At 45.5% G+C, this 12,497-nt stretch overlaps 1 protein-coding gene across 5 annotated transcripts in view; it reads left to right on the top strand.

The window, feature by feature from the left end:
* DOCK9 (dedicator of cytokinesis 9) overlaps positions 1 to 12,497 on the top strand; it is a 142,168-nt gene that overhangs the window by 25,021 nt on the left and 104,650 nt on the right. For 2 of the 5 annotated variants that reach the window (XM_082218518.1, XM_082218513.1), the window contains exon 1: positions 10,655 to 10,961. The exons of 1 other annotated variant lie outside the window; for it this stretch is intronic. In XM_082218518.1, coding sequence (XP_082074644.1) covers positions 10,827 to 10,961 — 135 coding nt within the window. In that variant the 5' untranslated portion in view covers positions 10,655 to 10,826. Of the gene's footprint in view, positions 1 to 10,654; positions 10,962 to 12,497 lie in introns of those variants that run through there. 2 more of the 5 variants (XM_082218522.1, XM_082218510.1) reach the window with 2 other exon arrangements.

A 12,497-nucleotide genomic window follows, 5' to 3' on the forward strand; every position in this document is an offset into this window, starting at 1 on the left:
TGTCCAGGGCTGCTGTCTACCAGCTCCACAGGCTGAGACCCTACCCACCCACAGACTGCCTTGCCAGAGTGGTGCATGCTCTAGTTATCTCCCGCTTGGACTACTGCAACACGCTCTATGTGGGGCTACCTTTGAAGGTGACCCAGAAACTGCAATTAATCCAGAATGCGGCAGCTAGACTGGTGACTGGGAGTGGCCGCCGGGACCACATAATACTGGTTCTGAGAGATCTGCATTGGCTCCCAGCACGTTTCCGAGCACAATTTAAAGTGTTGGTGCTGACCTTTAAAGCCCTAAACGGCCTTGGTCCTGTATACCTGAAGGAGTGTCTCCACCCCCATTGTTCAGCCCAGACACTGAGATCCAGCACTGAGGGCCTTCTGGCGGTTCCCTCATTGCGAGAAGTGAGGCTACAGGGAACTAGACAGAGGGCCTTCTCGGTGGTGGTGCCCACCCTGTGGAACACCCTCCCTTCAGATGTGAAGGAAATAAGCAGCTATCCTATCTTTAAAAGACATCAGAAGGCAGCCCTGCTTAGGGAAGTTTTTAATATCTAATGCTATACTGTTTTTAACACTTGAGTGGGAGCCGCCCAGAGTGGCTGGGGAAACTCAGCCAGATGAGCTGGGTATAAATAAAAAAATATTATATTATTATTATTATTAGTCTCAAAGTGACTTACAATAAAAACAAGCCACATACAAAATTTAAAATGCATATTAAAACATCAGAAATAGAAATATTAGAACAGCACTCAATGTGCAAAGGCCTCCAGGGTGGGGGAATGTTTTCACGTGGTATCTGAAACTTAGCAGGCATCGTGCCTACCTGATTTTTAATAGGAAGGAGTTTTACAAAGTTGGGCCCTCTGCAATTGAAGGCCTGAGTCGTGGTTGGCAGGAGTTGTGCTTCTGGTCCATCTTGGTGCTGTCACGGCCTGCTTCAGTCCGTCTGGTAGGAACTGGAAAGAGGAAATTATCGTAGGTGATGCCTACATTAAGGAACAGCAGCCCCTGCCCACAATCTGGTGAGCATTTTCAGTTATGCGTTTTCCCTAATATTTAACATCATTTTTTATTTACCCAAGTGTGTATGAATTCCTTATTTGCATACTGTGGTTGATGTTATTGTTGTGCTGTGTTTTGATACTCGTGTGAAAAGCAGTATATAGGTCTTTGAATAAACAGGGCTCCTTTGGGAGGAAGGGCGGGATACAAATTGAGTAAATTAATAAATTTGTCAAAGAAAAATAAAAAGTGGGAAGCCCACACAGCGGGACATGAACACAATACTTTTTTTTTTTTTATAAAATTTTTATTGGGTTTTCACATTTTATATAGACAAAGACAAAAACACAAAAAACATAAAAACAAACAAACAGAAAAGTAAAACAACAAACATATATAGTTTCCAGAAAAAACTTATTTTCTAACCCTGGTCATTGACTTCCCCCCACCCCCTCCCTTGCATCCCTATTCCCAAATTTGTATCAGCAAATTGGCATTTCCTTATCCATCTTAATATTAGTCCTTTATATATATATATATATAAAAAAGCAAAATTAAATTTATTCTAAGTTGGACCTCAGTTCCCTTCCAACGATTTCCCATTTTGTCTTAAATAATAATCTTGTTAGCTAAATCCCATAGTCTTAAGTGTTGTTGAAACTAGATTCTTCCCTCCCTCCCTTCCCCGGTTTGTGTCCCTTCCGAAAACATGTCCAAAATAGCAATTATTAGCCCGGATTCCTTACGTCCGAGGCTCTCAAATCTCTTTCAGTCCCTCTCCGCCGGCCTAGTTGGCAATCCTTTATGTCGGTCTTCACGTCTCGAAAGAGTTCTTTCACAGTCAGTCCAAAATCTCTTCCCATATTTTCAAGCAACTGCTGAGGAATTTCCACAAGGCATGAATTTTGAACATAATCAAAGTCAGAGTCTATGTGGAGGCCCCAATTATATTTCTTTATTTTAAATTCCTTGATTTCATAAATTCCCAGGGCCTCCACTTTCATCTTCTGGATCTTTCGTAGATTTGTAGTAGGTTCAGTCCAATAGTCTCCTTGTTTATATTCCACAGATGTCAGCTTCTGGACAATATTTTCCCATTTCAGTTCTTCTCTTTCTTGTTTTGTCTTCTCCTCTTCTTTGGTTATCATTTCCGGCTCAGCTGTGGATTCTTTCTCAGCCAGGTTCTCATTACATTGAACAGAACTACTTGTTTCAGGATTCAAGGTCATCAATTGTTCACTCATAGCCGTAGTCTGTTCCTGTAAGATTCCAACCAAATAAAACATCCTTTCGATTTCTCCCAGTATCTTTCCATCCACAGCCATTGTAATTCCACAGATTTCCCCCTAGAGGGAATCTGGTTACTTAGTGTTCTTTTCTCCAACAGTCCTCTGTCTTATTATTGATTCTTTGTTTCCAACAATTTTAGTTCAATTGTAACTCCTTTTAATCCAGAGGGGTCTTAAGTAGCAATTTTTCTACTATTAACAGTCCGTTTGACAGCTTTGACAGCTGTCAAACTCTGCTCTTCTTATACCAGCTCCAAAGTAGGACACTCCCGGGCCCGGGAGGGGGGGGTTGCTTACAACAGAAATATACCCCTTCCAACACTCCTCTCTCCTGCTCAAAAAAAAATCTTTTCCAAATCTTGGAAGTTACTGTCTTTTTAAACTCACCCTTTACAGGGTAGGCACTCCAGCTTAGTTCTTTTATCGTTGCTCTGGATCGTCTGCAAGGGGGGGGGTGCGGACTTCCTTTTAACACATCCCCCGATCGTCTCAAATTCAATAGGTAAAATTCTTAGAATCCAAATTCAATTAACTCACGGGTTCTTTTTCCCAGCCGAATTTCAAGGAAGGAAGTCAGCGCTCTCCGGTCATGGCTCGCGGCTTCGCTCAGCAGAGGTAGCGATGGACTCTCGGTGCCACGCCACCCCCCGTATCCCCTCCGCAGCCTTTAAAAAGGCTCTTTGCGAATCAGGGGGGGCGCTTAAGGCACCCACCGAGTCTTCAGTCCGCAGGCTTTCGTGCCTGCGGTTTTAAGGGTCCCCGTGTCGCCGGCACGGCAAAGACCCGTCCCCCGCTGAGCCGATTCCCTCCGGAGCTCGGAGGGAGTCCGCCATTCCCAGATCGCGCCAACCCCGGAAGTCGACATGAACACAATACTGTCTCCTTATGTTGTCCCACAATGACTGGTATTCAGAGGCATAGTGCCTCTAACTCTGGAGATAACTATTTTTTAGTTTTTATTCTTATTTATTATTTAAATTTGTATACCACCCTTCATCTGAAGATCTCAGGGTGGTACACAGCATAAAAATACAAAATAAAAACACAAAATACATAACAAGAACAATAAAAAAACAAAACCATAATCACCCTCCCACGAACACATTTTTAAAAACCCATAGAACGTTAATCAGCCAAAGGCCTAGTTGAAGAGGAACTAGAAGCAATTTATGGCTTAATCCTCCATGAACTTGTCTAATCCCCTTTTAAAGCGATCCAAATTGGTGGCCATCAACATTTTTTATGGTAGCAAAGTCCATATTTGAATTACGTTCTCTATGAAGAAGTACCTCCCTTTGGTTTTCCTGAACCTGCTGTGTGTTCTAGCGTTGTGAACTTATGAGAAAACCACTTTACATTTACCATGCATAATTGTATAAACCTCTCTCATATCTACTAAACTCCCCCCCCAAAAAAAAAAACTAGGATGTGTCATCCCTTTGTTTCAAGGGATGAATAAAGAACAACTCTTCCTGAAGAAGAAGCAGAGCCTCCAAAGATTTAGAAGAATTGTACAGAACAAGCTGGCACCATCTGGTCAAAAGACAGCCGCTTCCCTCCTGCATCTCTGCGACATGCATAATTGACACATTGATTTTTATTTTTTAAAGAGGAATGTTTTTTACAACCTTCTGCCATTACACCATTGTGCCAGTCAGACTAAGATTTTGTCTGCATCTCTGCCAAGTCACTTAAGCACAGGATGTTGCCAAATTGCTTTTTAAGCTCACCAGAGAGTTTGGTAGCAAGGATTGGGCGGAGGCTGTTGTGGCAAAATTTAATGAAAAGCACTGGACCTCTGCCATCGTTTCAGTCATGTGTCAGTCATAACTAGCATGGTTTAGTTAAATAGGCAGGGTTTTGTTAAGTGGGGTATGTTGGGTCTATAGGTTGCTGTCACTGAAGGTTAGGTCACTGCGAACCTTAAAACACTCTCTCTCTCACACAGACACATTCACATGCACACTCTTGCCTTAAAGGAACTGTCAAGACCTTAATCCTGCAAATTATCTGAGTAAATCCTATTGTTTCTGCAAAGAGATTTATTTGGGGGGTGGAGCTTACATTTTCACCAGAAGGTAAACAACAAGCTTCCAAAAGAATATTTCCAGTGCTTGCCTCAAGTTAGATGTCTGTTGAAACCTTTAAAACAACCAACTGAAGTATTTGTCTCATGACAGCAAATTAAGAAACCTAATATCCTTTCATGATTATAGTTTGAAATCCAGTTTTAGCAGTTCTTTTCTGCCATAAAGGGGGCAGGGGTTGGGGTTTTCTTTAGGTCAACTACCAGCTGAGTCTGTCTGGTGAGTTTTGTTTTATAAGCAAACATGTACCTGCAAACTGATATTAATACCTTTTAATTAACAGCTCCCATTATTCCTGCAACAGGTTATGAGTCAACTGTGCCTATATACTTACTAGGTGTCAGGATAATACGACAGCCAACGCATGTGCCACATCCTTAAAAAAGAAACAGGGTTTGGATGGAGAAGGTGAAAGAAAAATCTGCTTGCTGGCAGGGATTTAAGCTTACTCAGCTGTTCTGCCATGAAGCACTTTTATGGAGATATATTTATGCTATGCAAACTGCAAGATTTTTACAGCTGAATACCACCCTAACTTGCTCCATCTTGCTTTTCTCTGAAGTCAAAGGTGCTGACGCACAGACAGAAGCACAACTGAATATGGGCGGGCATAATGGAAAGGAAGATGTTAGCACTGAGAACTAGCAGAATCAAATTCATCTGTTCAGTTTAACTTCCCTGGCATTAAACACTGTGCTTATCTAAGCTGGTTTGTGTGGTCTGGAAACATTTGACCTTGATAAGTACTGTTGTGCACACCCCGGTCTCTGAGCAATGAGAGACTTTAGGGGTTCCAGCACATATCCAGGGTGCTGTTTTCTTGGAATGAAGGTCAATGGAGGCTCTGATGTCTTTAGGATATATGGTTTTTACAACATATATAACCATAACCTACCCTACTTTTGCTGGTCTATGGCCGTAATAAAGATTTGATTGATTGACATATATAACCTGGGCATAAGCTGGAAATGCTCGCAGCATTAACACTCCAACAGATCTTGTTTTCCTATAAGGCAGGGGTGCCCAAACTTTTTTCAAAGAGGGCCAGATTTCATGAAGTAAACATGCATGAAGGCCGACCAAAGGACCAACCATAATTGTTTAGCTTTGAAGCTGTTGAACTTTTTTCTTAGGATTTCCCCCCGAAGTTGTTGGGCTTTTTTTAGGTTTTTACCCCAGGACATATGCTGCCACGGGGGCCGGATTAAATCAACCGGCGGGCCCCTGAAACGGACTTTGGACATGCCTGCTATAAGGTTTCTAGTTGTGTCCCCAAACCCAGAGCTTTGGATTCAGCACAGAGGGCAACTCAAGCCTCTGTGACCTTCCAGCTTTCACCCATGGCCCCATACTAAACCAAAAGACTAGCTCCTGGCCTACTGTTCTCCTACCTATAAGATGATGTGGCCTCTAGCCAGTAGGGAGGAAAGTCTACCTCCTCTAGAAAAAGCATCAGTACCCAGTTGTCTCTCTGTCAACACATCTGTTCTTCACCACCTTGTCAGACATGCAAATGGAGGGTGACAGGCCAGGTTAGGGCAATTAACAGGGGGGGGGGGAAACAAAAAACAAACCTGGTCTGATCGGTTCTACTACAAACTACAACCTTACAGTTATGAAATCACAGGCTTGGTTGGGATCCATGGACACCACCCAAACAAATCCTCCAATACTATAGCACAATGCAAGGGATACTAGACAGCACACCTTGGCAATTGCAGGGGTGTGTAACCTCTTTCAGACCAAGGTCCACGTTCTTTTTGTGGTCAACCTTCCAGGGACACACCAGTGATGGATGGGACCAGAGGCTAAAGTTTGCAGAGCAATAGACACGGGTAGGTCACATGGGTAGAACCTGTCAGTACCTAGGATTGGTATTTTTAGTACTGATTGCTAGTTAGTCCCATATAGACATACTCTTTAAATATCCTCTCAGCTGCGTGGGTGGGCAGCTCCTACCCCAGCTGAGAGAACTGCAAATACTGTAATATCCTATGCTGTACATGTTTACCAAGAGGTAAATTCCACTGAGCAAAGTGCAGCTTATCCCTAAAGCAACAGTCAGGATGACTCAACTAGAGTTGTGTGGGTCAACTGCTTGGTGCTGTAGCAAAAAGATCCAGCTGATCCACGTCCACATGAATGGCTCATTTAAATGTTCTCCCAGTCTCACGGAAGCTGCTTATGGAGAATAGCTCCCACACAATATGTCTAGGTGCACCTAGCAAAACGTGATTTTACTGGTTGGACTAGTATGTGTACTGGGCGGTTTGCAAATTCTTAAATACACTCTAAGCCTTTAGAGGCCAAAAACTACTGTGATTCCAAACTACACAAAGCAACCTTTGGGCTACTCTAAAATAACATCACTAGCAGGAGAACTAACAGGAGGCTTTGTTCTCCTGGCAAAGAGATAGGAGTTCACATACTCCACCTTTTACTTATATGTAATATTTGAACCTTCTACAATGTACAGCAGGGAGGGGAAACTGTTTTTCAGCCCAAGGGCCACATTTCTTTCTGGAAAGCTTTCTGAGGGCCACATGGCAGTAGTGGTCAGAGCATGTTGGCAGGCTGCTAAATACAAGAGCCTGGGAGACAAGTCTACTCCTGTATTTGCATTTATGATTTTAAAAGTGGCTTCAGTATGGTTTCCTGCACAGAAAAAGCATGGAGGCTTCTGGAGGCCTGCCTGATAGGAAAAGTTGCTGAAGGGATCAAATTGGTCACTTCAGTGGAGGTGATGTTATATATCTTGTGAGCAGGACATAGCTTGAGCAATCCAATCCAATCTACCCACCTTACAAGAAGATTTCCCTCTGGAGATGGGTCAGTTTTTCAGCAGTACAAATTTAATAATGTTAACAAAGGAGTGAATAACACTACTGTTCTCCACAAAATAAACAAAGAATATCCTGGCAGTGTAGGGACTTGCCCCATCTTGCCACAAACAGAGTTTTACTATGCTGTAGAGAACAAAAGGATGCCCAGGAATTCGTGCCTTCCTCTAACCAATCAGTTTTGGAAGTGCTCTGAAGTTTTTATTTAGGAGGGTATATTCACTCTGGGCTCCACAGCCAAATTGCAAAATCACTCTTGCTGTCAGCACATAGCCTGGGTCTGACTCTGTTTCTCCCCTGGCTTTTCCTCCACTGCTTCCAGTCAGCTGCCTCCATGGATCGGGGCTTGATGAAGCTGATATTATTGCCCTAGCTGTTCAAAAGCCCTTTTTAGGGATCTACATACTGCTGCCACTGTGACTATCTCGCTTCTGTTTTCAGTGTGTGATGAGTGTTTTGTGAATAAACCTGACACACTGAGAGGGGGAGCCACCTCTGTCTTTGTCATTTCCAGTTGATGATGTCAAACACCAGGAATCCTGTTCAGGTGATGAAGTGGAGAAACTCCAAAACAAAAGGGGAAGGGTCTGCTGAACACACCCCAGAAGCACTGCCACCCGATGACACCATGGAAGAGTCAGAGTAGCCAGAAATTCCCTTTCTTTACTGCAGTCAGATACTAAAGCAAAGCAGCAGCTTCCAGTACTGGAAGGGCTCACAATTAGAAGGCAACTGTGTTGACCCTATATAGGGCTGAGCCTCAGTTCGTTCCTTGATGAAGCAACATGGAAGCTATGTGTTCTGTGCAGGGTAGAGCACATCATGAAACCTTCCCTAACTAGTCTTGTCTCATCCGGTGTTCCACTTCAGTCAGCTCCAGAGTATGACAGATGAGTATAAAGATGGTAACAAAAAAACCCACTTCTTCCTCAACATACAACTTGCAAACATGCCTTAGTGAATTTTATTCCATATCTCTAGCCATGGTTTATGAAGTCACCCAGTTCATCCTACACACTCTACCCAATTCAGTGGTACCTTGGTTCTCAAATGCCGAAAACCCGGAAATAAGTGTTCTGGTTTGGAACTTTTTTTGGAAGTTGAACGTAACGTCCGATGTGGTTGTTGGCTATTGTTTCTGGGGCGCCTGCACCAATCAGAAGCTGTGCCTTGGTTTTTGAACATTTTGGAAGTCAAAACGGACTTCCAGAATGGATTAAGTTTGGCGCTTTTGTTTTTGCTATTTATTTTGCATTTTTGTTTTTGAGGCTTTTTCGGTTAATTTGTTATTGTGACTGTGTGAAGCCCAGTTCAGCTACTGATTGATTGAATGAATGTGTGACTGTGGAAATGGATAAAAGCCCTCCATCCAAACAATGGCTATCATCAGTGCCGGTTAGAAAAAAAAATAATTTTAATTTTTAACAGCTACAATACTGTCTTATGTATTTTATAGTACAGTACATTAATTATTGCTTTCATTTTATGGATCAATGGTCTCGTTAGATAGTAAAATTCATGTTAAATTGCTGTTTTAGGGGTTGTTTGGAACAAATTAATCTGGAACAAATGAATCCCTTTTGCATTACTTTCTATGGGAAAGCGTGCCTTGGTTTTGGAACGGACTTCTGGAACGGATTAAGTTTGAGAACCAATGTACCACTGTATTAAAATATGTGCCCTAAGTTACTTCGCTCCATCATATTACTCATTATAAACCCTCAGAGTTCCGTTGTTACTCATGAAATTAGGACTGACGTGTAAAGAGGTGTCTAGGATTGTTCTAGCCCCTTACGCAGTACCTTTTCCCTTTGAAATTTCCTTATTCTTGTGAATATAATTTTGGGGGGATTTTTAAAGAATCTAACATAAAATGTATATTTGAATCAATAACACAGTAGATTCCAGTAGCTCGAAAGTCAATTAGGGCTAGCCCTACTGACAGCCATTCTCTTGGACAGAGTTTCAGAGAATGTGAAACCTATCTGATGTGTCTGGTGGCAATAGTTTCTGGACTGGAGAAGCAGGTTGTCCCCCTCTACTTTTCCAGGTTCCCAGCCGTTTCACTTTCTCCTATACAACTCAGCTGAGAACCACCTGCATAGCCCTGAGCTGGGTTTGCCATGCCAGGCTAGAATATGAGGAACTGGCAGGTTGCCAGATGTTGCTTTTTCAAGGCAATCTCCTGCTCATGGGCATAAAACAATAAAAATACTTAACTAACCAATTACATTGGTTCTGCCCCCCCAAATCCTGGCTACACCCACATGCTCCTGCTGTAACATTCAAGTGTAAAAACAGTGACGTAACTTAAAAAATGAAAAGCGTTAAAAAGGCTACCTTTCCCCTTGCCTTTGATTATTCTTTGCAGCATTGTGTAATACTTGAGGCTGTGCAGCCTTGATAAATAAAAATAATTCTAAATGAAAGTACTGCTGAACCCCCGACCCCTGTAGAAACGCTACCAAATCTACTTCCCTAATATGGAGACAGGAATTTGGCAGTATGTAGCTGGAATATTTAAAAAATTGTGGGTGAAATCTGGAAGAGTGCTTATGGACTTGGAACAGAATGAGGTGGCGGCCTTTTAAATAAGCAGAGCCTGAGCCATTATGGATTGAAGCCGGCAACTGGCCCTGTTCCTGGAGTGTTTTAAGGAGCCAGCACAGATGCTAGAGCTCTCTAGCAACATGCATCACTTACGGTAAAGAGCTTCCTCGCGAAGCCGCCCTTTGAAGCTGCATCGGGGGGAAGTACTCGCAACGCAAAGGTGATCGGAATACAAAAAAACCGCTAATGCTTTAAAAGTAATAAATCTTATTTATAGAACGTGCAAATCGTATTTATACACACACATCCGCACCGCCGCCCATTGGTTGGGAGTTGTATGTATTGCACTTCAGGAAAAAGACCAGCAGGCACAGCGCTCTGCCAAGGGCATCCCTTCCACAGCCGCCCGCCGCCATCCACTGTGGAATGAATGACCTGGTGGCACTCAGTACCGCGCTAGAGAAAGCCAGGAGAGAAATAAACGCCGCTCTGGGATGGGATTTCCGTTCCCTCTCAGCCACGCCCCTCCTCCCAGGCCGAGCCAATAAGGGGGCCGGGGCCAGGGTGGTGCGGGAGAGCAAGCCGGGCAGGTAACGCGAGGCCCAATGAGGAACCTCGCCTGGGCCACGCAGGTTGGGGAGGCGGCTGGGAACTTCGCTCCTTGTGGGGCGAGGAGGGAGCAGCCGGGCCACGCCCCTCCGGCGGCGCCCGCGCCAATCAGCTCAAGCGAACCCGCCTCCGCTTCGCTCTCTTCACCCCAGACCGCCCACCCTCTCCCGCGTGCCAGTGTTTGGGGGCTGGCGCGAGCGGGCGCCGTTGGTGTGTGTGTGTGCGCGCGTCGCCCGGAGGGAGGGGCCGCCTGACAGGAGCGGCGCCGCCGCGAGCCAAGACCAGCTGCGACACTGACTGGCCGGCCGGCAGCTCGCTCTCTCGCTCGCGCGGCGTTGTTCAGGGGATGGTGGGGGCGGCGACGGGACTCCGCCTGAGGAGCCTCCAGGCAGCGCCCTGAGAGGGCCGGGGATTCCGCCAGGGCCGCCGGGAGGAGCGAGGGCCATGGCAACGATGCCCTTCCAGCCGGCGCTGGGGCCCCCGGAGACTCGCAAGTTCACGCGGGCGCTGAGCAAGCCCGGCACGGCCGCCGAGTTGCGGCAGAGCGTCTCTGAGGTGGTGCGAGGCTCCGTCCTTGTGGTGAGTTGACGGCGACGCGGTGGGAAACGCGCACACCTGACAGGGATATCCACTTCGCGCCCACTTCTTGCCCCGCCATTACTTCTCGCATGGGGGAGTGGGGGGTGGCGTCGTTGAACCTGGCGCCCTGTTCCCTCCTCCCTTTCCCCCCCCACCCTCGGATGGACCTGGCCGAGATGGACACACCTCCTGGGGCACTTCATCCTCCTCGCCATCTCCCCACCTGGCCTGACAACCCCCCCCCCCGCCATCCTCCGTCTCCTCTCGGAAGCCTCACTCGCTCCGCATCCCTCCCCCCGTGGGGGTTTCCTCCTCTTCCAAGTCAGGGCGTATCCAGGGGCCGGATCCTGGGCTCGTTTCCTCGGGAAGGAAACCCTTTCCCTAAAAAGGGGGGGGAACTGTGCTTCCCTCCCAGGAAAGCGTGCGTGAAAGCGCAGCCCAAGGCAGAAGAAGCAAAAAGAGGAGAGGGCGCCTTGGGGAGATTTCTCTCTCTTTTTCTTTCTCTCTCCCCTCTCCCCTCTTGCCTCTTTTCTCTCCTAATCCGCATGTCGGAATTTGCATGGCTCAGCTTAACCTAATCAGCTGGGGGGAAAGGAGCGCTTGGGTGGGTGGAGAGAAGGGGGACACAGCCTGCTTCCGGCCGGCCTTTCCTCCTTTCGTTTTCCATTCCAACCTGCGTATATAATACTTAGACCCCATTTCCCGTCGCTCAAACCCTTCTGTTTCCCGTTCCTTGCACCGGGATGCTGAGCGCACAGGAACGGGAAGGAGAGGGTGGTCCTTTCTAGCCTCGGCGTCTGTCTCCAGACGTGCGCTTCTCCCTCTCTCTCACCCCCCCCCCTTTCTTTCTCTCCCTGTGAAAACTTCCGTCCATTCACATTGAGTCCCGCCCTTGCTTCCTTCCCCGCGATATCTATGAATGAATGAATGAGTGGCTGGAAAACTTTGGAGGGGGATTTCATATTGCCTGCCCGCACACGAATAAAGGCTGGGAAACATTTCTGGGTAATTTCGAAGATTTGTTCAGTCCCACCCCACATCAGATCACAAAACCCAACATTCAAACTTGTGGCTGTACATTCATCATGCACTGTTATCAGGGTGAATGTTTGATTTAATGTTTAAATAGTTTTACCCATCCCCAGTTATGTCTGAAAGTCTGGACTGCATTCTTGTTACTGCCACTGTCCTCAGTTCTATGATTTTTTTTGTGATCTGCTGTCTCTTGGTGTCTTATTTGGAATGGCAAGTGGAGCACATTCATTGTGTTTCTATTTGTGTTTAGTTTGGCAGCTTAATTGTTGCTTCCCTGCCTCCTTTTACACTGGGTATAATACTGTAGCTATATGGTAAGCTAAACTGAAGATTCACAGCAAGGATAGAATTTATTTCAAGCAAAATATGTGTTATGGAATCTTTCATAATCTACACAGAATAGAATTTATATTTTGGCAGCCTTTATTCTAATTCCTACTGTATTATTCACCTTGAATTTGTTGCAAGGTTTTAGTGTGATATTACTATTCTAAGACATTT

This window comes from Podarcis vaucheri (genome assembly GCF_965113315.1).
Source record: "Podarcis vaucheri genome assembly, chromosome: 4".
NCBI classification, from domain to species: Eukaryota; Metazoa; Chordata; class Lepidosauria; order Squamata; family Lacertidae; genus Podarcis; species Podarcis vaucheri.